This window comes from Nelusetta ayraudi, unplaced genomic scaffold (genome assembly GCF_046127955.1).
Source record: "Nelusetta ayraudi isolate G7.1 ecotype Tasmania unplaced genomic scaffold, CSIRO-AGI_Nayr_v1 ptg000026l, whole genome shotgun sequence".
Taxonomy (NCBI): Eukaryota; Metazoa; Chordata; class Actinopteri; order Tetraodontiformes; family Monacanthidae; genus Nelusetta; species Nelusetta ayraudi.
This window is the reverse complement of record NW_027466076.1, coordinates 2,498,171-2,522,500: the sequence shown is the minus strand read 5'-3', so window position 1 is coordinate 2,522,500 and position 24,330 is coordinate 2,498,171. Positions and strand designations below refer to the sequence as shown.

Genomic DNA, 24,330 nt, shown 5'->3' with positions numbered 1-24,330 from the left:
AGAACATCAGCAAGAAGACGTTGCAGGAGAGCATCGAGAGTGAGATGTCGGGGGACCTGGAGGACCTCCTGGTGGCCGTCGGTGAGAAGTGCTCCCTCCTGAGAGTCTCATTAATATCGTTTTATAATCATTGTTGTCTTGTCAAATGAAGAATTCATCTGAAGATTTATTGTCCCCCTCCCAACCTCTCGCCCTCCAGTGAAATGTGTGAAGAGCGCCCCTGCATATCTGGCCGAGAGGCTGTTCAAGAGCATGAAGGTGAACCTGTGTCCCGCAATGTGATTTGATTCCCTCCACTGTTTACTACCAAGATCCCAAACACAACAAACTCCCCTCAGTTTATTTTTTTGAGCACAGCCACCCTGATTGGCTGACTGGCTGGCTGACTGCTGGAGCGGAACAGAATGCTGAGCTGCTGTAAAACAGCAGACGTGTGCAGTTGCCATTCAGACTCCGTTCACTCGTGTCTGACCCCGTGTCCGCTGTGATTCCAGGGCGCGGGGACCACCGAGTCCACTCTTACCCGCATTGTGGTGAGTCGCTCCGAGATCGACCTGCTGGACGTCCGCGGCGAGTTCAAGAAGCTGTTTGGATACACGCTCTACTCCAAGCTGGAGGTGGGTTATTGTCCGCTTGCGTTTGTGGGATGGGGGGGTGAGGGAGGCTGCTGAAACAAGCCACTCCCTCTGTGATGTCACAAAGGGCACTGATAACTGTCCCCTAGCCCCTCAGCCAGCTACTGGCTCCAACAGAGCACCAGTTTGAGCTGGGTGCTGCAAACACAGGGCTAAATATGCAGCTTTGTGGACATGAAATTGCACGATGACATCCACTTCCCTTTTCTCCAGAAATACAGGAATCCATCTAATCTGATCTAATCTAATCTAATCTACAGTGTGAGCCGTTTCCTTCTTCCTACCTGGCACGCTTTAACATCCACTTCCTGTTCCCCCCCTCCCCTGTGCAGTCTGAGGTGTCAGGCAACTACGGCGAAGCCCTCAAACACATCTGTGGTCAGGACGCCTGACTCCTCCCCCTGCTGACATCACAAGTATGTGCTGAGAGAGCAGCCGGTAGAAAGATCTAATTAAGGAAAAAAAAAAAAAAATCCTTGTTCCCTTTTAACCGACTGAAGGAATATTTCACGACTTGGTCCTAAAATGTACCCAAAGAAGTCAAACATTTCAGGTATCATTAAACTATAAAAACAACACAGACTCAGTTTCTTCTTTTGGACATTTACATATATAAAAAAAGTTTTTTTTTTATTTGATGGTTTTGTTGATGTTGCTGTAGCCGACGCCCACACAGGTCATCAGGACCTTGTCTCCGCCTTTCCTCTCGTCCTCCGACGCCTTCTGGACCTCCATCTTGAACATGATCTGGAAGAAATCCTTGATGTGGCGCAGGAACTCGATCCTGCACCGGGAGAGAGGGCGTTTTTGCAGAGCTTAAAGTTAAGCCTTGTGTGTAATATTAGGCTAGATTTATGATTTTCATATTGGGAAAAGCTTATTATGCTGCCCACAAATGAATTAATTACATTAATAAAAATGTATAATCGCAGTACAATAAAAGTCATTTGGTGTTCCTACCCTTAGAACAGTCATATATATATATATATATATATATATATATATATATATATATATATATATATATATATATATAGGAAAATACATAGAGCAATATGGATCTTGGTCCCAGTTAGCTGCCATCTTGTCTTGCACCGCCACATTTCTAAGGAAGCCTGGTGTGGACATGGTGTGGACAAGCCAGGTGGATCCGGCCCACCTGAGAGCGAGTTTCACGACTAGGGTGACTGCTCACGTCTTCAAATAAACCAATGAAAAGGAAGGTGGACGAGGTATCCAGGTTTGGGTGCGCAGGCCACCGTAGCTCACTGGCACCCAAAGACGCTGCAATCTACAACACGACCACTTGATGTCGCCGTTTGTTCTTTGAACGCTCTAAGTATTACACACTTTGGAATTTTAAAAATCAGTAAATGTTTTCGAAAAGTCTCTCTTCCGTCTCAAACTCAATTGTACGGCTCTCTGACTCGTATCCGGAACATTGACCACTGACAGAGTCATAATGACGATAATGAAAGGCTGCTGCGTGTGCTGGGAAGGAGGAGTGTCTTGTGATGGCACTGCCAATCTTCAGTTATCATAGTACTGTACTTGAGAGCGACACAGCACCGGTACCATGATAACTGAAAATGGACAGTTCATAGTTTGCTCCTCGGCCGCCATGGCGACCACTGCTGAATTCACACGTTTGTTAGACCCCCCCCCATACTCCCACCCCAGCCCACCCGAGCCCAAACCCCCCTCCCATCATCATCATGAAAACTTTCTTTACATGTTACAAATGACAAGAAAAACGTATTTGCGTGATTTCTATTTTTGCCGGTGTTCGCTGAGGACCTTCGCTGGCACTTGTGCTTGTTTGTCAAACATGTGGTGTGTGACACCGAGGACGAGACCTTTGGAACGGCGTCGCTTGCCAAGAATGCCGCCAAGCGGAGGAACAACAAGAGGTTCGGGGCCCCGAGAGGCGCCCGGCCGGCGGACAAAGTGCGGCCCGGTGACGGCGGCGGCTTACGTGTACGGGGAGAGCGGTCCGAGCAGGACCTTCGACACGTCCTGCTGGCCCAGGGTCATCAGTATCAGCGCCAGGCTCTGATTGGTCGAGTCCACGCAGCCGCCCTAAGAACAAAAAAAACCAACAAAAAAACAGAACAACAGAAACACAGTGAAAAAACAGGAAGAGAGGTGAGCGGGAACGGCGACGTGTTACAGCGGAGCGGTCGATGTTTGCGTGAGGGAGTCAGTGACCCTATTGACGAGGGGCTTGATCCCCCACTCCCACCCCCGCCACACTCCGGGCACAAACAACACTGAAGCCAAGTCAAACTTCCTGGTCCTCAAAAAAACATCCTCACAAAAAGTCAACCGACAGGCGGAGAAGAGTCGGCGGGACGGGAAGCCGTTTGCATCTGTTTCTTCACGGCTGAGGAGTTTGGAGACTGGGTAGGGGGTGAAGGGGAGGGGGGGGGGGGGGTGATCACATGACCTCATGGTTAGCGTGCCATAGCGACACGCCGCTGCCTCGTACGCACGTTGGCAAAACCTGAGAAGACGTGGAGCAAAAACTGAACGGAGCGTCGGCGTTGGTTCTCCGTCAGCGCAGCAGCAGGAAGATAATTCAATCATCACTGGTCCCAGCCCTTTGAAAAGCCATGCCAAACACTCTATTAACTGCAGATGGTGTCGACATTTTGTACTGATTTAATGCCATTTAATTGTTTAAAGGTTTAAAAATATGTGTACAGGAGGGAATTAACATTTTGCTCCATGAACAAACACAGTCAGGAACATCTTAAAACTTCTAAGCTGGGTGAGGATCCCCTTACCTCTGTCACCTTTAACCTTAAAGTTTTCCATTCAGGTCTCAAACTTCAGTTCCCTGGTTTTCATTCTCGTCCCTGTCATTTCGGCGCGGCCGCTCGAAGCAGCAGTTTCACTTCAGCGGCCGGAAAAACAGGAAGAAGCGGCAGAGGCTCCTGGAGCAGCTCCGAGGCCCGGGCCGCCATTCCAACATCGGGACGCGACGCAACCAGGTCCCACCAGGTCCCACCGGGTCCCACCGGGTCCCAACCGACCTCATTGAAAAGTCTCCTGGACGCACTGGAGCCACCGTTTGACCGACAGGGTTTTGAGCGGAAATAAATAATAAAATTAAATATAAAAATACTTTTTTTTGACTATTATTGCAAATCTTCTGCTTTTTTAAACCCGAGGTGGGAAACCTAGAAGGAACTGAGCGCCACCTAAACACATGAGAGGGCCGCAGGAGGAACAGCTGGAAGACGACATGAAGATCTCGGGGTGGAACCAGTGGCGCTCGATAGAGAGTCCAAAACCAGCGCCGTCCTTCGCTTTACTACAAGGCGGCTGTACTGATTAACCACAGAGCAAACAGACGCACACGCACGGCGAGCGCCCCTCCATGACAATCCAGCCCTCCGCCCAAAAAAACAAAAACAAAAAGTGAACTGTCCCAGAAACAGAGCTCCACGTTTCGGTTGGGTCTTGCGGCTTCGTAGCGTCGAGCAGGAAAAAAAACTGGAGCTGGGGCGGGGCGGTGCAGCTTCTTCTTCCACAAAAACCAAGAGCAGAAAAGATTTGAATTTAAAGGGAGAAGAAAATTAAAGATCCCTCTTCCTGCGACGCTGCCGAGGACGACTGTTGGCCTTCCAACTTGCGAGGTCCTGAGTGAAGGGAGGTGGAAGAGGGAGAGGGGGTGGAAGTGGTCCAACAATATTCCAGTGTCCGAGTTAATCAGTGCTACCATGACTGGCTAACTGGACTCACATGGTTGAGATGAGCAGCGAGGCCACGTCGTCACTCACTCACTCACTCAGTCATTCACTCACTCAGTCACTGGACCACTTGGAGAATTCTGATGAAGTGGCCTCTTTTTGCCCCCGTGGGACCAAAACGTTGGTCAAATTTGAGTGTGTGAGTCAAAGACGCTGCAGCCAGAACTCTTCTTCTTCTTCTTCTTCTTCTTCTTCTTCTTCTTCTTCTTCTTCTTCGGTGAATAATCCAAGCTGCTGCCCGACACGTCCAAGTGTTAACGATTCATGACAACACGCGCCTCAACTCAAAAGTGAGTCACAACATCCTGACTGAGTTGAGAGCTCGATTCCTGCTGCTGGCCGAGAATTTATCCGGACGCTGCCAAGCTCCGCCCACCTCACTGTGACATTTCATTTCGCTGTCGTCTGACTGTGAACTAGTTCAGGCCGAGCCGAGTCAAAACTCATTGGCCGAGAACAACCAAGGGAGGAAGAAATTTGATGTGGAATCATCTCTCGTTTGGTCCACACATTTTCTGATATCGTAAAAGACGGCAAATACCGCAACCAGCCACCAGGGGGAAGGGGCGTCAAAACTGTCATTTTTCCCATGAAAAAAAAGGTCCAAATGTAACCAGTTTACATTTTAGTTGTTTAACTGTTGTTTAAGTTTCACTTTAAAGAATTTTAAGCAAATAGTTTATATATAAATGCACAATAGTAATACTTTGTATTTAAAATATTGGGAAGGTGGAAGTGGGCTGATCTCCTGGCAGCGCTGGGCCCAGGCTGAGGTCTGCTTACGCTCCAGAACTCGACCCGATGGTCTTTAACAAACAGTCTGTCAGTTGAAATACCACAGCGATTACTGGGGAATGTAAGTCAACAGGGACGGGACAACAAAAAAAATTAATTCCAAGGTATTCCCCGAGAATTCTGGTGAGCGCAGCAGCAGCTGCTGCTAGCTGGCCCAGTATCAACTTCCTGTATCATAGGAAACCACAGAGGAACTGCCCTCAACAGCTGAAACCGTCCATGCATGCGTTTACATATACAGTATATGTTCTGTCAGAATCGTGAAGCATCTCAATGGGCGTGTCCCCAAAAATCCAGATGAGTCGCAAACAACCGAGGGCACAAAGTTCACAGCCGAGTCTTCTGTTTGCAAATCCAAAATACTCCGATTTCACGGCTTAACTCAAAAACAAACAAACAAACAAACAAACAAACAAATCTGATAACGTTTTTGCAGCAGCTGGGAGCAAAAATGTTCCTCTTTGAGACAAAAGAAAGTGAAAATATCTGCTGCCAAGCCGCCAGATTAGAGAAGCAGTGGGTCTCCTCCAGCTGCGGCGCCAAACCGCGCATCCTCCACGCCAACCAACCTCAAACTGTTTTGTGTTTGCCGTTGTTACATAATCTTGTGCAAAAAAAAGAAAGAACGCATTCCTCTGATGTTTCAGACTCCTACTTGTGCAAAAACGCTGAGAACATTTTTTTTCTTCCAAGTCCCTGTCTGCTTTCACCTCACAGCAGCCTGGAGCGCAAAAAGCTTCTTGTTTCTAAAGGGGATTTTAATTTAGAAGGCACATAGTTCAGTAAATAAATGATTCCCGGCTCATTCCCGTTGCATCATCAGACTAAAAAAAATCTAATAGTCGAAAAAAAATACTGTCTAAACTGAAAGACGGACACCTTGACCAAAAAATGTATTGAAAGTAAAAAATAAATCTCCTCAGGCCTCATATAAGCTTAGTGATCTTTTCACTGTACTTCAGTCGGCCAACAGGGGGCAAACTAGATATTTTGACCTTCTCTTCTGGCAGAGGCTCTCGCACTGTCCACACTGTGTGTGTGTGTCTCTTGCGGGGCTTTCGCAGCACCTACCCGGTGGATCTCCTCCAGCAGCCGCTTGGCACAGCTCTTGCCCAGGTCCTCGGGCAGCACGGGGTCTCCCTGCCCCTGCGGCGTGGACGCCATCTCAGCGCCGAAGAAGGAGCCGTCCAGCGTCTCCGCCACTAGCGTCAGGCCGAACCCTGGAGACCTTTGGTGCAACACAAATACAAAAAAAAAATAATTTGTGTTTTAGTTTACCAATTGATACTTTTCCCCCGCACATTGGCCTGGAAAAAATATTTTATTTCACCTGAAATAACCATCATTCAATCAATCTATCTATCTATGGCGACACCAACTGATAAATGAAGACTGAAAGCACCGCCGATGGGCAGGGCCAAAGGTCAAGTTGTCCTGCCGCAGCGAACTGCAATACTCACTTGCCAGAGTTGGCTCCTTTCATGTGGTCGGTGTAGATGTAGATGTCTGGGAGCAACTGGTTGAGGATGCTGCGCGCCGAGTCCACCAGCCTGTTGGCCATCTGCGGAGAAACTCGCACCGAGTACCTGAGTTTTCCAGCGGTCAAGGTGTCACCAAGATGTTTAGTCCGTTGGCGAGAAAAAAAATGAAAGCTGCAAGCAGCGTTCAAGGGAGCAATTCATTTTTTAGTTTCAAGGTGTTTTTAGGAGGATGTTGAGCGATTCCAGGGGGCTTTTGAGTGTACTGCGACTTTAAAGTGCCATAAAATGAAAATGGTTAGAGAAGCAATTTAACCAAAAATAGTCGTTTATGGTAAAATAAAAATATGGTAAAACAAATGGAAAACAGGTCACTTCCTGTTTGTTGTAAGTGAAAAATCAGAGTGTATGAAATGTAGGTGTTGAAGAGAGACACGAGTGGGTTTTTGTCCCATGTCTCTATGACCTTTTCTCAGTGGCAACCAGGGCCATTTCAGTGTTTTTGGGTATCTGTGGGGGGCGCTAGAGAGCTGAATTCTGCCATTTTCTCTTTAATGAAATGTTTTGCCAGTGCACCAGTGTGGGTAGGATACGCCACTCCTCTGATCCTCTTGATCTTTCCCGGCTCGGTCAGCTGCACCGGCCTTATGGTCCGGCGGACCGGACACGTGAAGACCACCTCTCCACCTCCACCGGGCGCCATGCCCCTTTTCACCACCTGGGGGAGCAGCACAACCAGCAGGGAGAAAGCAGTCGTTTAGAAGCAGCGGCGGAGTTTCTGACGATGCTCTTTTTGGGCGACTGTGACTTCACCTTTAGCTCCAGTCCTTCTCCATCGATGCCAAACTTCCTCATCAGCGGTACGGCTGTGGTTTTCAGCACATCTACCTTCAGGAGACAAGACAACGCAGTCCAATGCAGAAACAAGTTGAAAACTCCTGAGTTGGACGAGTCACACCGTCGGAATTCTTGCACTTCCCATACCGTGGGATCACAGGGGTCATTGGTGACGCCCCTGAGCGTGGCCTTCAGAGGGCTCTTCATGAACGGGGCCAGCATGAGCAGGGCCTCCAGGTAGTAGCCGATGGAGCGCTGCGTGTTGCAGTCGTGTTCGACTGGTCCGCCGGACAGCAGGCCAGGTTGGTAAAACAGCGTGGTGCCTTGAAGGACACAACAGGAGAGAAAGAAAGTTCCCTAAACGAGGATTTGTCCCTTTCAAAGTAGCCGGAAATTAAAATGCAACAGCAAACCCAACGATATGGCCCACTACTACAAATCCCAGAATGCTCTGCTGGTATTTTGGCGCGTCAATCAGCCTCAGTGTCGCGGCAGTAAATAGTAATTACATAAATCACGTTGCTTGTGGCAAAAGTTGTCATTACCGGCTGACCGTCAGGTGGCACTCACCTGTCTGGTTGATCTCTATTCTGGAGCCGTTCGTCACTTTGTCCAGCAGCCTGATGAAGCTGGCCTCAAACTCTGCGTGACAGCCAAGTGTGTCATTTAGTTGCAGTAGATAATATTAACATTCCGTTTAAGCTGTAACAAACACTGGGAAAAACTGAGATGCTATTTAAGTCAAAGGTGATCCAATCACTGAACACATACTGAGTGGAGAACCATACAAAAAAATCCTTGTTAAGAGATACATTGAATATTTGTTCTGTAAGTATGTGTAAGTTCTGGGAGTATTTTGTGTTACTATGGACCAAAAAGGTGGAGGGCGGTACCTCTAAGGACAGCTGCTGTGAGCATGTAGAAGAAGAGTCTTTCTTGTCTGGCATTTGATTTAGCTGTAGATGACCTTGTATTTTAAGTCGTTCTTTGTTTTTGTCTTTACACAGAAAAAGCAATGAAAACAAAGTTGTTGTTTTTTTTAAATACCAGTTTAAGGCATTGATTACCACAGCAAGAAAAAAATCTTCCTTTGGCACAGAACATGTTCTCGGTACAATCAACAACATGTCGCAGGCAAATAATCGAGTGTGGCAGAGTTTACGTCAGCCTCTGGAATAACTAGAACTTTCTCTGTCACACATTTTATTGCGTTTTAATTTTTGAGAGTTTGTTGTTTTTTTTCTTCAAACGCAGAGGGGAAAAAGCAAAAAAGGACCATGTTGACGCCACACTTTCATCTCCTCCACACCTTCTACGCCCAGTGGCGGACAACTGCACTCCCAACTGCGTATCAGGCTAACGGCTAACTCGCTGCTAGCCTGCTAGCTGCTCCTGGTGGTGGAGGTGGAGGCGGGGACCCACTCACCGCGCAGACCGGGCTCGTCGTCCCGCGACCTGATGCCCTTTATCTTCACGCGCTTCCCGCTCAGCGTGGACAGCACGAGCCGCTGGCGGAAGAAGTTGCAGCCCTCGTAGTCGAGTCCGTGGCTGGCCATGCTGTTGTTGTTGTTGTTCGCTGCTGCTGTGTGGCGCCGTTGGGAAGGGGAATCCACGTGTGTTTGGCCAGGAAGACGTCGGTGGGAGGGGGCAAAGTACGGCAAGCCAGCAGGAGCAAAAAAGACGTCGAAATACTAATTTGGTAAATTCAAGACTGCACAAATCATTTATAAAGTGAAACAATACTCCGCTTCCGAACATAATGAATAAAAATTAATTTCATAAGATGGAAGGTTGCAGATAATATGACTTAAGAGGAAAATGCCTCAAATTGCAACAACAAACTGTAAGATCGACTCTCAAAAGTGTAAATGTGTGTATCTGTCGGGGGGGTAATGTGTGTAAAAGTTTAGATGTAATGGTTAAACTCAAACTTAAATTTTCAAATTATGAGTTTTTGATAATGACTTTGTGTTTTTGATGTATTGATTTGTGCTGTCTAGGGTTGGAAATATATAAGCTTTGCTTCTTCCATCCCCTTTTCAAACCCTGTTTGCTGTTAGGGTTTGTTGTTGTTGTTGTTGTTGTTGTGGATTTTCTTGCTATGTTGTAGATGATGTATAATATTCTGTTTGGTTTTAAATAAATACTATCTAATCTAATCAAATCTAATCGTTGAAGAGGGGTAGTGCGATGTTTGCCCACTAGGTGACGGCAAATGACCGTTTGTCAAGGGGGAGTAATGGGCGCTCATCTGAAAATCTACAACCCATAGAGGAAACTAACGTGCGATCCACGTATAAATGACATTGTGCTTCACGATTAACGGAGAGTTGAACACTGTTTCAGTGTCGACTCAAATAAAACACTCTCGATCATGCTTAAACAGGGCCAGCTCCGTGCACAAGGTTATAACTTTTGTTACACTCTGCGCAATTTTGTAATGTTATTCTTTTTTAAAATGCTGGGAACCTCACTGTATTTAAATTACAATTTAAAGGCTCACAATGTTCGAGTTTCAGTAGCAAGTCGGTGGTCAGAAAGCTTTTACGAACAATGCTAATGTCTTTCCCCGTTTCCTGACGTGAGCTGCAAATTCGTTAATACAATTATGAATCCACACAGGCAGATCTGGACTGTCTCCTGGTCTAAAAGCAAATTACACCTCTAAAAATGATTTGCGCATTAAAATGCATGCAATTTATTTTTTGTGATTCAGTTTAATTGAAACAACCTGTTCCAAATCTCCCTTTTCATACCAAGAAATCTCCATAAAATGTCCACCACAGATTGGGCCTCTAAACCGCGAGCGCAGCCAACCTGCCAGACTGCAGGTCTGTGCACAGAGGAAGGGATTAATCAGCTCAACCGCGCCAACGAGCTCCTCTCTCCCCGGCAGATCGACCAATTACATAACCGCATTATACAAGAAATGCAACAGTTTGCACCGCTGAGACGTCTGTCAGCGCGAGCGCGCGCGCGCGCGCACACACACACACACACACACACACACACACACACACACACACACGCACAGGGGAGAAGGAACCTCAGGCTCAGCTCGGTTCCTCTGGGTAGATATGGATACTCGGAGACTCTCTCCCTCCCCCTGAAACCTCTCCTCCCTCCCCTTTCTCCTCCTCCTCCTCCTCCTCCCCCTCCTCCTGTTCCTCCCCTGCCTCCCCGCAACGAGGAACTAACAAGTCAGCGTTGCGCCGCGCTGGAGAAGTGCGTCGGAAAGGAACGCCCCCCTCCCTCCAAACTGACTGACGCTGCGCACTTCTTGCGAACGCAAAAAGGGAAAACAGTCCAGTGTCGAACCTCCGACGATCCGACGATCGGGAGGGGGGTGCAGAGAGAGAGAGAAGCGACGAAGATGACGTCCATGCACAAGATCTTCCGCGCGGTCATTATGGGCCCGCCCGGCTCAGGCAAGGGGACGGTGTCTGCGAGGATTACCAAAAGTTTCGCACTGACGCACCTCTCCAGCGGGGACATTCTGAGGGCCAACATCAACGCCAAGACGGGTAAGGAGCGCCGGGATGCTCGGGTCGACACGGTGGTTAGCGCTGCTGCATCACAGCAAGGAGGTTGCAGGTTCGATTGCCGGGACCTGGGACATTTCTGTGTGGCCTTTGCATGTTCTACCTGTGTCTGTGTGAGTTGTGGCTTCCTCCCACGATCCAAGAATATGCATGTGAGGTGAATTGGAAACTCTAAATTGACAGAAGGTGGCCATGCAATGAACTGACCACTTGCCCAGGGTGTTACCCTGCCCTTCGCCCTGTGACAGCTGGGATAGGACCACAGCAACCCTGCGTGCAGGAAGCAGCAGGTATTGAAGATGGATGGATTCTTATTACTATCGTGCGAGGAGTGACGTGGCTCGGCTCGGCCCTCCTTATCGAGCCGTGGCAGTACAGAGTCGTTGGAGCGCGAGCCCCGACTTGACCCTGTGTCCTCTGGAGATAAAGGTCAAAACCTGGTTGGCAGGGTTAGAAGCCACCCTGTTTATACTGGCAACACAACTCTCCTCCGACACTGTGGCTGAACTTTGGAAGGTGATTGGCCGCACGTGGCTCCTCGGTATCACCTTGGACGACGACGGTGTAGAGAGATAAGCAGGAGGGTTTTTTATATATATATATATACATATATATATATATATATATATATATATATGTATATATATTTCAGTTTAACTGCCAAGCTGCATGAAGTCCGGCAGGTTGAAACAAGTTCCTGGGAGTTTTCATGCCTCGTTTCAGCCAGACGGGGGATTAGCTGAGGGGGTTTTTGAGAGCAAAAACAGACCAACCGGCTCAAATTCTCCCCCAAACAGACCTTGGAGCTAAACACCCCCACTGGAAGGCTGCGGGAACCGTAAAGGTCCCAGTATCTGGCAAAAAACAACCCCTGTAACAGTGTACAGTCGTATTGTGATTGAAACTTCTTTTTCTCGGCTATAAACAAAGGGCTCAATCGTGCAGTTAGATCTGTAGATAGTAAATCCTGCGACTCTGCAGTGCAGAAGGTGGAAAACGGAAGATCTGAGGACGTGTCCAGCGTTTGACCTTAAAAAAAGTGAAAAAAGCACTTCCTCAAACTTTACACTGTCAGCCACGGCTCAGTCGTTTTAGGCCCACCCCCCTTCTCTGCATTATTTCCTCTGGGGCCTTTTTCATTTTGAGTAGAAAGACTGGAAACGCAAGAGTTTTTTTTGTTTGTTTGTTTTTTAAATAAAAAACTCTGTCAACACTCTTCCCCCACAAACCCCCCTTCCCCCAGCTGCAGGGCTTTTACATGTTCTGCCCTTCCCGTCTGGAAATCATTAGACTGTGTCAACCCGTCAAAAAGGAAGCGGCCACTTGTTTGTCCCCCAGCTCCGGAGACATTTGGCCAGCACAGCAGAGAAAAAAACCAAAATAAACCCCAGCAAACTCCTGACGCCGTTCACAGCAACATGGCCGTGGTGTCTTTTCTCAGGAAATTCCTGGCTGCACAGCTGGACAGCAGCCAGTTAAAGTGCAAGTGATGCTGGAGAGAAAAGAAGAAAGACAAGCTCCCGCATGCCTTCGAGGTCTAAAGGCCCTCGGGGGTCAGTCCCTCCCTAAACCTTTCTCAAGAAGTAGCCCCGCAGCAGTGTGGGTCACACACATCAGAAAAGGGAAAACTATATACTTTGCATTTATCTGCCATTCTCCACGTGTAAAATGCACTTGTTTGACTTTTAAACGATGTCGGAATTGCAACGAACGTCTCTCATCGAAGGATTTCCTTACGTTTTATTTATTCTTCTGGTCCCTTTCTCTAGAACTGGGTCTGCTGATGAAGTCCTGCATCGATCAGGGTCAGTTGGTACCCGATGACGTCATTTCCCGCCTGATCCTGAGCGACCTGAGGGGGCTGGGCCAGTGCAGCTGGCTGCTGGACGGTGGGATTTATAAAATAAAATAAAAATAGCAGTAATTTTTAGTCTTTTTAGCCTCCTTGAACTGCACCACTTGCTGTTGTTCCACAATGAAAAATGAGGGTTTTTTGTTTTTTTGTTGTTTTTTTTGGGTGGGAGTGGTGTCAGAGGTCTCGCTGTCAAATGGCACGTCCACACTGGCAGCTTTGTCCTGCTTTTATTCCGCCTCACTGCTCAGTGTGTGAGGCACCGGTCCAGTGAGGTGGCTCGGAACAGGAAGGGGTAACAGTGGCAGCGGCGGTGCTTATCTGCAGCGTTAGCTGCTGGGAAGGTCAGAGAGGTCAGAGAGGGGTCGACCAGAAGAGAACCCCGGGACCTGGATCTTTGCAGGGGTTCCACTTCCTGCTGGGACGTTGAGGGGGGCAAGGATTTGTCTTTCAAAGAGGCAACAGAAGCCGGTCGGAGTTGGAGCGGGAATGTGGTGAGCTGCCTGGCCGCCTTCCATTATTTGCTACCTTCAGGAGCGGTGGCCTCAAGTGGTGGCAACCAACACTTGAGTCAAATAAATGGCAGTGGTTTGCACCTTCACCCAAAATAAGAAGGCTGTGAGTTCAATTCCCGGCCTGGGGAATTACTGTGTGGAGTTTGCATGTTCTTCCTGTGTCTGCGTGGGTTCTCTCCGTGTTCTCCGGCTTCCTCCCACACTCCAAAAACATGCAAGTGAGGTGAATTGGAAACTCTAAATTGACAGAAGGTGGCTATGCAATGAACTGACCACTTGTCCAGGGTGTCACCCTGCCCTTGCCCTATGACAGCTGGGAGAGGCTCCAGCAGACCGCTGAGACCATGAGTTCAGGAACAAATGGGTATTGTAAATGGATGGATGGATTTTTGGGGGAACTTGGGAACGCTGTGATTGACTCCACGCTGTGACCGCCTGGGCAGGTTTCCCTCGCACGGTGCCGCAGGCCGAGGCTCTGGACGACGCCTGCAGCGTGGACTTGGTGGTCAACCTCAACGTTCCCTTCCAAACCATCAAGCAGCGGCTGACGTCTCGCTGGACCCACCTGCCCAGCGGCAGGGTTTACAACACGGATTTCAACCCGCCCAAAGTCTCTGTGAGTACATCATCATCATCATCATCATCATCATCATCATCATCATCATCTTCATCATGAGGGTCAAATTTTCGCTCATGTGATCCCTTCCCTCTGTCTCCTTGGATTAGCCATTAATGGCCCCCAAACAGAAGCTGGGAGGGTCACATGGTCCAGTAGGAAGCAGAAGGGATTATTTTTTTCATATCGAAGAAAATATCAGATCAGAAAGTCATCAAAAATCCTGAGTTTTTCAGGCATATTGATGAATGATTTGTGATGATGGGTTCAAAACTCGTGTGTCTTTGTTCATATTATTATGATATATTCTTATAATGTTCTAAACATGTTGTAGAATGTAAACTCTATGTGTTTTCACGCTGAGGAGCAGCATTGATTAAACCAATGCAGTTAAAGAGTCACTTTGCTTGAACAACTGAGCACCTGAGTCATTTAACTCCGCTGCAACCGACTGTTTGACACAAAGTGATTTTGTCAAAAAAAATTAATCAGTCAGTCAAATCAATTTCACATTTAAAAAAAAATCAATCCACTCTGTTTCTGTGCTGTTTGCACAAAGCTCCCGTTGCAGGGTTTCCCTCATGCTCACTGCAGATAGCTGCTGCTCAAGACTTCTATATTTTTCTTCCTCCTCCTACCGAGTCCAAAGTTCTGTGTTCCTCCCGCCTCCCAGCTGATTGATGCCTTTGTTCCCCCTCTCTTACCTGCTGCTTCATTGACTGCCGGCTCTCAACCACGCAGTCACACGGTCCAGGTTAATCATTGCTGTAACGTTTTAGAGGACAATGTGCCGTAAAAAAAAAAAAAACCCAACCTGTAATAAAATGAAACAACAGGGTTGAGAGGGCGACTCCGGCTTCATTGAGAGGGTTGAGTCGTTTATCACCCCCTCTTATCTGAGTTTGGCTCCTCGGAAAGGTCGACTTGTTTGAACTATTGACCCGGCGAGGCGTTATAATGGCACCAAGAAAGAGTCGATTCTCCCAGAGTGACTCCTTTCAGGAGTGTCGGCCTTTTATTTTGTTTTTTCTCTTTGCTCCAGCCGCCTTTGCGTGTTTCATAGCAACGTAGCTCTTCTGCCTCATGAGGAGAAAACTGGCTGACTGCTGAGCCTGAGTAACCACAAGCCTCATGGCAGCTTCCTGCACACAGAAGGAGAGAAAGCGAAAGTAAAAAAAAACAACAACTCACACTCTCATTAAACTGGAGTTCCTGGAGATTTCTTCGATGGTGCATAATGGTGAACGCTCGCTTGTTTTTGTCGTTTCCCTTGCTGTGTTGTTGCGAGAGTTACGATTAACACGTTACTGCACGTCAGATAAAAGACTCTTTCATCTTGCTGAGCCGTTTTTTTTATTTCTTTATCTCACGACATGCAGAGCAGGAAGCAGCACCAGCAGCAGCAGCAGCAGCAGCAGCACAGGCGTAAATGATAAACTAGCGGTTAGGTCATTCAGCAGATCGACAGGCCCAAACTGGGATAAAACGTCTCTCCCAGTCATGCAGTTGCTTCTCCAGCCGTGTTTACATTCCTGCTGGGAAAATTTTCAGTGGCTGGAACATTTAATCAGCTGCTGCTGCTGTGGCTCACCAAGGTGCAGGCAGTCATTCATTTCAATGGAGCTGCTCAGCTATCAAAGACATCGAAAAAAGTTTTTGGCTTCGTGTTTGCTTCCGCAACCATAGAGCGTGAAGCAGTAGTGTCACTTTCCATCATGTCTCTGTCTCTGTAACTCGCCTCATGCATCAGGACACATCAGAAGGAGACGAGACACAGCATCAAAGTACGATGCTGTGAAGTCACACCGGAATTATAAAACTCAAAAGATTACAAGTCCAGGATTTAAAAATCTACAATAGAAAGATTTATTATGAACCATGTTTCAGGCCAAAGGTCGTCCTATCAGCTGTTTTACAGGCCTGTATTTTTTTTCATATTACCATCTTATGGGAAAAAAGCTTTATGAGCCGCATGGGATTTTGGCTGCAGTACCTCAAGTGACCACTGGAGAAATAACCTCGCTGCCATACTAGTATCTAGTATTTTAGTATTTTCTTGACTTTCTGCTTGGTCCTCAGGGTTTGGACGACGTGACCGGCGAGCCGCTGGTCCAGAGGGACGACGACTCCCCAGAGACGGTCACACGGAGACTCAAGTCCTACGAGACACAAACAGAACCGGTCCTGGAGTACTACAGGTAGGAGAGCCAAACCTGAATCTCTGTGCCGTCTGAAAAAAAAACCCAGACCTTTAGCAGGAGGCGGTAAATAGAGGGCTAAATGCGCTCTCCCGTCCCGTTGGTTTATCTTGGCACAGTTATATGATTTTCCTGCCCTCTGAACACACCTGGTGTCTCTACTCTCTCACCCGCAGGTGTAAAGGTCTGCTGCAGAGCTTCTCCGGGACGGAAACCAACAAGATCTGGCCCCACGTGGAGGAGTTCCTCCGCAGGAAGCTCTCGTCCCTCAAATAGAACAGGCAGGGCATCGAGCCGGCGGACCAGGGAGGGGATGAGGGGATTAGGGAAGCCAGGGAGGGGTGAGGGTTTCCCAGGAGATGAAGGACGGGGCATGAACGGGTTACCAGTGAGGAGCCACTCGCACCTTCGATCCGTCTGGTTAAAGTCTCAGGGTGCAGAGATCATCATCATCATCACACTCCCTACACACCAGGTTGTGCCTTTTTTAAACAGTTAGTTGAGATGATTCTTTCATAATTAACGATTAAGAAAAATAATGTTTTAAAAGTTTAAAAAAACAACAACTTTTAAACAGTTTATAATAATTAAAATAATTTTTTAGGTGTTGAGAATTCTAAAGTGATTTTGATTGTTCACTGCCCTGTGTGAAGATTCTCATGATTTTATTTCTTGGTCTTAATTTTTCCTTTTTGAAATACTATGACAAATATTTTAACGTCTTATGTATGTCTAATTATTATTATTTTTTTTTAAATGTTTGCCCTATTATAATTTAATCGCTTTAGTTTGACGAAAGCAAAAAAAGCACAGAAGTCAAAAGGAGTGGTCGGTCGGGGCTCTTCCAGTTGTTGAGATCGTCAGTTGTTCTGAAGGGAATTGTACCATATTTTATTTTATTTTTTTCTTTCAAATTTGCATTTCACCTCAAGTGCCAACTGCTGCTGTCCAATGCCTTAAAAACGACAGGAGTGTAAATGCGCCTGGCTGCGAACCGTCTTACTTTGAAAGAACCCCCACCATCGATCTTTAGACTCTCTAATCACACATTCCACACTGTGAACGAACGGCTCATTCACTTGCTGCTCCAGCGGTCTGAGGTGCCAGTCGGCAAGCTTGAAAGGGAAACATGTGACCTTCGAGGTTGTTTTTTTTTTTCTTCATAGAAGTGCTAACGTGCCTTAGCGTGTAGCTGCTGTTGCACTGTGTTGACAGGAAGCCGGTCTTTGTATTTTAAACACTTGAATATTTAAAAGCACATGTGCTCCTTAAAAACCATAACCGTGTCGTGACTTTTTTTTTTATTCATGCACTGGAACCCCTGCCTTGAATTGAGTCATTTAACAATTCTCAGCAACTGATTATCATTAAATGTTCAACATTTGTGTATTTGTTTTGTTCATTTATTTGACGGTCCCTTAGCAAAGTGCAGCGGGTTCCAGAACCATCCAAACCCAAAAACACTCAACTTGACTCTTGTTGAATGTGTACGGAAACGCATTGCTGCCACACAAGAAAAAAAACAAACAAAAACGTTATAACGTGGAACTATGGCGTTTTTTCGTGAGAATTTTCACGGTACAACATAGAACTATCGCGTTAGTTCATGATAATGTCCACAATACAACAACGCGAAACTGTCCACGGTACTTTGTGCCAATTTTCACGTTAAAAAATGCTGCTGCCATATTTATTACTAATATAACTCATATAAAACTTCGTCATTGTACCACGTTATAACTTGATTCTATCAAGTGATTTCGTGAAACTCGAGCACTGTTTTTTTTTAAATTCTAGTATAGCAGCACTGCGCTTTCGTAAATCTGATGCCTCGATATAAACCGCCAGCCGGTGTCCCCACTGACGTGCCGCTTCCCCCTAGTGGCTGTGCGCTGAACTTACAGCCAGCTAAAACCAAAGGAAGAAACTGGCAGAACACCCGGGATCGACACTCTTTTTATTTCGATGCTTGACAGAATCCATCTTCCGTCCAGACGTACAGAAACACTGTCAATTGGAATCTTGCTGCTTAAAACAATTTTGTGTGAACGCCACGAAGAGCCACAGCAACGGCCCCACACGCAGCCGCAGGTCCAGCAGAACCTTAGCGTCTTTTTGCATAGTTTACCAGACAAAATCAGACAAACAAAACCAGTATAAGAGCACTGCAGTACACCGTTAATAACGCTTATCTTTGCATTGACATGATCGACGACACGCAAAAGGTGTGAGTTTCTCACACAACTCTCAACTCTATATTGTACTTGAACGCATCACGTGGAGATCGTCATCATCTTCAGCAGCAGCAGCTTCGCTTGGCCAAAAGAAGAAAACGTCCTCAAACAAAAGGAAGTTTAATTATGGGATGAATTAACTTGAGCGTAAAAAAAAAGAAGAAGAGATGACGAGGCTGTCACACAGGACGCAAACGCAGCCCAAAAAAAAGAAAGAAAAAAAAAAAGAAATCCTGCTGGAAGATAAAAAACAAACAAACTGTCAAGTCAAGTCCCTTTAACAGCCACCGTGGCCTCCGTGTAGGAGTAAAGTGCAGGACAAACATTCAGTTCAAGTCACTGGAGCGCACAGCCCTTCCGTCCATACCCACACACACACGCACAGAGAGACAGACAGACAGACAGACAGACAGACAGAGCAGCTAGAAGCAAACTGTTAGCTGCGACTGGACTTGTGCACAGATGACGAGTCTGAAACAGGAAGTCAGGTGAAACACTGCCGATGAGTCTTTAAGTCTCTGCAGGATCTCCAACATCCAGACCACATCTGGATGATCTGTGTGTGTCTGTGTGTGTGTGTGTGTGGGGGGGTGGGACCTCCGTCCTGGAGGCTCCGAAGGCAGAAGAAGACACGATAGAGGTGGTGTATAAGGTCTAATTTTCTGTGCGGTTTAAAAAAAAAAAGAAAAAGAAAAAAAAAATCCTCTCCAGACTGGGCGAGGAATATTTACAACTAAATCCTCCATAAAATAAATAAGAGCAACATGATTCTTTAGATCTTAATCGCATCTTATTCTCTTAAACATAGAAAAATAGCTTTAGCTTTGTAAACTATGTATTAACATGCAAACAAAAACCTTAGGGCGGTTCATTTATGCTGTGTGTATATATACATATTTATGTATATATACATACATACTCTGTGTTATCTGGAAGCCTTGTTTGCACTTTGCTGCTCTGCTGTCTTGTGGATGACAAGCAGAGAAGGTATCCGGAACCAGGACCAGGACCAGGACCAGGACCAGGGCCAGGGCCAGGACCCTGACTCGTCATCAGCGCCAGTCGCCCCACTGAGAGCTGCAGAACCGGAGGTTGTTCTCAATTCTTCCTGCAGTTCCCTGCGTGTAGTGCAGTGCGGTGCTGCTCGGCAGTGGGAGGGGTCTGACGGATGTGGGCGGGGCCGTGCCTCCTTGTCAGGCCTCTAGGACGTCTCCATCATGCGAATATCGTCCATGTCGGCGGCGGCAGCGACGTCGTCCTTCGTCCACCGGCCGCCGCTCGTCCGCAGCCCCGCCTCCAGCAGGTGCTTCCTGGGATACTCCTGCATCTGGAGGGGGAGGAGCAGGGGGAGGTCAGGGTGGGACTTTATTAACCAATCAAAAATCCCCAGGAAGGAATTATAGTTTTGTGAGGGCGCCGTAGAGAGCGACAGTGTGAGGATTAAACTGGTGGATTATGACTGTTATGTAACGGCACTCTGGCCTGTAAAAACTCATTCTTCCGGTACTTTCCGTCGTTCTGGACGGACGGATGGACAGACGGGGGAGGTGCTGGCAGCAAAGGGCGCCTCCCTTCGCTTCCTTTCCATGGCTGGCCTACGAGAGTCGAGCTCGTTCACATTCCTTGGCTCCCACTCTCACTCTCCCCCCCACCCCCACCCTGCATCCCCTCAGGTCCCTCTGGCAGACGGTCAGGCTGTGAGGCCACCGGGGGAGAAGCCTGCTGGAGCTTCACAGCCCCTCACAGTCTAAACTCAACTGATGCAAACCGCCCACCCCCAGCATCTTCCATTTGCCTGTCATTCTCCCACTGATCATTTCTATATTTTTGTACGAATGTGAGTGAATGTTGGGCGGTGGTCGGAGGGGCCGTTTGCTGCAGATTGGCTGCCACGCTTCTGTTCCCAGGGCAGCTGTGGCTACAGTTTGAATGTGGTGTGAATGAATGATGGGTACAATATAAAGTGCTTTGAGTGACTTGACAAGCGCTTTAGGAAATCAAATCCATTACAAAAAACAGGGCAACCATTCAAGACTCTTCACTGACCTGCTTGGTTGCTTACTTATGAAACAAAAGGATGTGAAAGTGTCACTTGTTATATTTTGCCGACTGTGTGCGCTTAACTAGAAATGGGAGCAAACCGATTCATGCAAATCGATCCACAAAAAGCATGACGAGCCACTTGTTACCACAAACGAGTCGAATGCTGCCATCTTGTGGCGGAGAGGAGTAAAAACAGCATCGTGTGCGAGCGGACAGGAGGGGACCTACTGGGGGTAACGCGGAGGAGGTCCAGGCTTCTTTGGACTCCGGTTTCCCGTTGCAGCGGACTGTGTGCTCCCTCAGTCTGCGTTTGAAGGCCTCGAGCTCCGTGTAGAAGACTTCCAGGTAGACATCTTGTCCGTCCTCAAGAGGAAAACGGAACAAATTGATGGAGGAAAGAAAATAATTACCATCAACTACGTCCACTCGGCCAGAATGAGCATCACACTGTCCAAAGGAAAAGTCAAGGGTGAGCAAGTGTGTTTGTGTGTGTGTCCTACTTTGGCTTTGCGGAAAAACTGTCTGAAGCAGCCCCGAGGGTCCTGCTGCGAGTTTGCTGCCATCTCCAGGATGAACTGTATCACTACAGCTTGGTGCGCCACTTGATCCATCAGCGCCTCCTTCTGCAGCACGCAGGAAAACAGAGGAGTACCATAATGAGATCACGGCCTCAAGCTTCACTGGGCTGCATTCCCTGTTGGTTTGGTGAAAAGGGGTCAATCAGTATTTTTTAATTTATTATTATTTTTCTTTTTACCCCTTCTTGCTGCAGCCTTGTGCACCAGAGGATTAGGTAGTTTGCCGTTTCCTCGCAGATGAGATGAGGCATGCTGGCCAGGTGCCTCTGACTGTCGTCCCATCTCCGCAACATACCTGGCAGAGAGGAACAGAACGCCTTGCGATTACATTGGCTTTACAACCTCTGTTCTATTGTAGGAAAAACTCATTAGAAGAAACCACTTCCCCAAATGCAACCTTCTATTAATTATTGGGAAGGAGCTTTTCAGCAAGCGTTGGCAACTGAGAGAATGTAAATCAGTAAAGCATTAAAAATGGAGGTAAAGATGGAGGTAAAGAACTTGTGTGTTTGTTTGAGATACAATTTGTCATTTTTTTCATGACATGACAAATCTTTAGTCCTGATTGTTGAGAATAAAAAGACAGAACAAACCAACAAATGCGTCCTGCTTTAATCGTGGCTGTCACTCACCCAGGTGCCGGATCTCCTGTTCAAACTGCTGAACAAACGTTTTGGATTTGTCCTGATCCACGACCACAGCAGGAGTCTGGACATTAATGATACTCTGAGGGAAAAGAAAAGATGTTTGACAGTTAGAGGGAAAAAAACAACAACAACAACAACAACAACAACAAAACTGCACACAAGGTAAATGTGTTTCGATTCTTTTTCCTCACCTTATCAAACACGTCCCAACTGCTGACGGCTCCCAGCACAGGGCTGTGGCTCCCGGCCAGCCTCCCCAGGACGCTCTCCTTGCGCCGCCACTCCTCTTCTGTGTGTGTGAGCTCGGCGGGACAGGCCCGCGTCCGCGCTCGCTCCTGGTCCAGCGACTCGGAGCTGTGGACGCCCAGCGAGCAGAGCTGCTCCTGAGCCTCAGCGAGCCTCCAGCTGGAGACGATGGAGGCCTTCATGCAGCGCTGCTGGCTCTGGCAGAGCGACGCCGCGGAGCAGTCGCACGGCCGAGACGATGGTGTCGACTGGGTGGGCGACAGAAAAAAGGTTCGCCAGAACCGTATTAAAAGAGAGCCAGAATAAGGATTTTTGTACAAATTTGGTCTGGAAATCACCCCGCCTTTAAAACAAACTAACTTCACATTAAGGCTGCGTTCAGACTGCAGGCGAATGTGATTCAAATCTGATTTTTAGGGCTGACTGTCCACACTGTTTTCCCGCAAGTGTCTGACTGAACTGAAATGAGATCTGACTTATGCGATTGAAGGTGAAGGTGATTTCAATCCATTTTCCAAAAATCGGATTTCACGTGATTTGTGTTTGTTCGGACTGCAAAAGAGCCACCCGGTTTAAATGTGGATGGGCTAAAAATCTGATGTTGGCTGGCAGCGCGGCTTAAATCCAATTTGAGAACGCTTCCAGACCAGTAGGGGGCAGCTGTCAGGTGCCAGAGTGGGGCGGAGGTGACTAAAAATAAGTCGACGACTGTTACCATGTTCACCACGGCAGCCCAAACACACGCTCCCCTCGCTCCCTGTGAGAGCTCACACACAGCTGCACAAGTAGCAGAACCTGGAGCGGCTGCAGCTTTGTGCCTCGCCAAAACCTTTCCCTTCCACTCCCAACCCCCTCATTGGTCAATATGTATTTTCAAGTATATTCATTTAAAATTTCCATCTTATTTGAAATATCTCTTGATTCCATCGAGCTCACAATACAGCTTAAGGCATATGGCTCATCTGTTTATAGACCTAGAATTAGCAAAGAAATTGGTCGTCGTGCATTAAAGTTAAATCAGAATGGCAGAACCTTCCCTCCTCACTTAGGTCCATAACTTATCTTCATATCATCACTAAATACCTATCTTCAGATATCTTGGTCTTGCTTCTGATCATCTTTCTTTGGGGAGCATTAAGTGTGTATGGTATGGATGTGTGTGCGTGCGTGCGTGTGTGTCCATGTGCTCAAACGTTTTGTACTGTTTGTATTCACTACTTTATATGTTTGTATTGTTTTTCTATATTTGTATGGACCCCCTTGAAAATAAGATGGGACATCTCAAAGGTCTATCCGTGACATAAAGAAAAAGAAAAAGAAAAAACATTTGTCCCGATAGGATGATGACAATGCAAAACGGTGTGGCAGCAGTTTGGGGGCGGGGAGGTACTCCGGGTTTGAACGCAGGCTAATGGTTTGTAGCCTCAGGACCAGGACTAGAGCTAACTGGTGTCAAGTGATGAACCAGAGCGTATTAGCTGGCTGGCATGGGCGCCGATAGACGGAATTAGTCAGGAATACAACAAACAACACGCCTGCGCAAAGCGGCGTTTGGCTGGCAGGCTAGCCAGCTAGCTAGCTATCTATTTAGCTTAAACGCTTTCAACTATGACGTATCAAAACAAACGGCGCATGTAAGGCCAGCAAGCCAGGCGACTAGCTGGGGGGGGTGACCTACCTGTTGCTGCTGCTGCTGCAGGTGGAGGTTGTGGTGGTACACATTGCCGACGCCTCTGTCAACCGAAGGCGAGTCTCGCCCGGGCTCTTCTCCGCGGTAACCAGGGGCGCCGTTGCCGAGCCACTCCATCTCAGCCGCCGAGGACCGCCGCTAGCTTTGAGCTAGCCGCGCTGGACGGGGGTCTCTGGCGGCACCGTCGCCAGGTCGTGAAGACTAAGCGGAGTGGTGCCTGCCTGACCCAGTTGAATGCCAGTCCGATACGTCAGCGGAGCCCAAGCGGGGGCTATGATTCAGTGCGACCGGAGTTCAGCGCACCCGTAAATAGCGACGCTGCCCACCACATTTACATCAGCTGCTGGCAACGCTTCCCCCCTCCTACTGTAGCAGGCGAGGCGGGACTGATTGCGCATGCGTCGTCTTATCGAAGGCAAGCAGCAGCCATAGCACGTGGTAAACAACAATGACCACGTGATCAGACCAAGTTTCTTATTGCTGCTGTACATGAACCGCTTCGTCCTCGTTAGGTTGTTAGAAGGATCACAGTTACATATGATTTTTTAATTTAGAGAGTGATTACAGTTGATTCATTTTGATTGGATTCCAGTCAAAATTAAAAAAAAAAAAAAAAAAAAAAAAAAAGTGGATAAAGGTTACTGTTGAAATTTAAATGAGAAGGCTGCA

General features: G+C 47.5%; 4 protein-coding genes across 4 annotated transcripts in view; 2 read left to right on the top strand and 2 right to left on the bottom strand.

The window, feature by feature from the left end:
• anxa3b (annexin A3b) overlaps nt 1–1,217 on the top strand; it is a 3,960-nt gene extending 2,743 nt beyond the window's left edge. The window contains exons 11-14 of the mRNA XM_076028951.1: nt 1–81; nt 200–258; nt 495–617; nt 968–1,217. The exon at nt 1–81 is cut by the window's left edge and continues 15 nt beyond it. Coding sequence (XP_075885066.1) covers nt 1–81; nt 200–258; nt 495–617; nt 968–1,027 — 323 coding nt within the window. The 3' untranslated portion in view covers nt 1,028–1,217. The remainder of the gene's footprint in view (nt 82–199; nt 259–494; nt 618–967) is intronic.
• A 5-nt stretch (nt 1,218–1,222) lies between these two features.
• Nucleotides 1,223–9,152, bottom strand: rcl1 (RNA terminal phosphate cyclase-like 1). The gene is made up of 9 exons (XM_076028954.1): nt 8,927–9,152; nt 8,071–8,142; nt 7,648–7,823; nt 7,477–7,551; nt 7,257–7,381; nt 6,646–6,771; nt 6,257–6,413; nt 2,611–2,714; nt 1,223–1,419 (listed from the first exon to the last, which is right to left on the bottom strand). The coding sequence occupies exons 1-9, from the start codon at nt 9,054–9,056 to the stop codon at nt 1,266–1,268; spliced, it is 1,119 nt and encodes a 372-aa protein (XP_075885069.1). The 5' UTR covers nt 9,057–9,152; the 3' UTR covers nt 1,223–1,265.
• Nucleotides 9,153–10,521: 1,369 nt separating this feature from the next.
• ak3 (adenylate kinase 3) lies at nt 10,522–17,612 on the top strand. Its single transcript, XM_076028948.1, has 5 exons — nt 10,522–11,024; nt 12,812–12,931; nt 13,853–14,025; nt 16,105–16,223; nt 16,400–17,612. The coding sequence occupies exons 1-5, from the start codon at nt 10,874–10,876 to the stop codon at nt 16,497–16,499; spliced, it is 663 nt and encodes a 220-aa protein (XP_075885063.1). The 5' UTR covers nt 10,522–10,873; the 3' UTR covers nt 16,500–17,612.
• Nucleotides 16,969–24,057, bottom strand: cdc37l1 (cell division cycle 37-like 1). Its single transcript, XM_076028950.1, has 7 exons — nt 23,650–24,057; nt 21,917–22,219; nt 21,711–21,804; nt 21,258–21,373; nt 21,001–21,123; nt 20,729–20,863; nt 16,969–19,784 (listed from the first exon to the last, which is right to left on the bottom strand). The coding sequence occupies exons 1-7, from the start codon at nt 23,776–23,778 to the stop codon at nt 19,659–19,661; spliced, it is 1,026 nt and encodes a 341-aa protein (XP_075885065.1). The 5' UTR covers nt 23,779–24,057; the 3' UTR covers nt 16,969–19,658.
• Between the last annotated feature and the right edge of the window lie 273 nt (nt 24,058–24,330).

What these genes read in the sequence shown, in the direction of transcription:
- ak3 (XM_076028948.1), top strand. Translation starts at nt 10,874, where the DNA reads ATGACGTCCATGCACAAGATCTTCCGCGCGGTCATTATGGGCCCGCCC. An exon ending in CAACATCAACGCCAAGACGG is followed by an intron (nt 11,025 to 12,811) that starts GTAAGGAGCGCC and finishes CCCTTTCTCTAG; the next exon opens with AACTGGGTCTGCTGATGAAG. An exon ending in GTGCAGCTGGCTGCTGGACG is followed by an intron (nt 12,932 to 13,852) that starts GTGGGATTTATA and finishes CCGCCTGGGCAG; the next exon opens with GTTTCCCTCGCACGGTGCCG.
- cdc37l1 (XM_076028950.1), bottom strand. Translation starts at nt 23,778, where the DNA reads ATGGAGTGGCTCGGCAACGGCGCCCCTGGTTACCGCGGAGAAGAGCCC. An exon ending in TGCAGCAGCAGCAGCAACAG is followed by an intron (nt 22,220 to 23,649) that starts GTAGGTCACCCC and finishes TCGCCCACCCAG; the next exon opens with TCGACACCATCGTCTCGGCC. An exon ending in GTTGGGACGTGTTTGATAAG is followed by an intron (nt 21,805 to 21,916) that starts GTGAGGAAAAAG and finishes CTTTTCCCTCAG; the next exon opens with AGTATCATTAATGTCCAGAC.
- rcl1 (XM_076028954.1), bottom strand. Translation starts at nt 9,056, where the DNA reads ATGGCCAGCCACGGACTCGACTACGAGGGCTGCAACTTCTTCCGCCAG. An exon ending in GAGAAGGACTGGAGCTAAAG is followed by an intron (nt 7,382 to 7,476) that starts GTGAAGTCACAG and finishes CTGCTCCCCCAG; the next exon opens with GTGGTGAAAAGGGGCATGGC. An exon ending in AAAGGAGCCAACTCTGGCAA is followed by an intron (nt 6,414 to 6,645) that starts GTGAGTATTGCA and finishes GTTGCACCAAAG; the next exon opens with GTCTCCAGGGTTCGGCCTGA.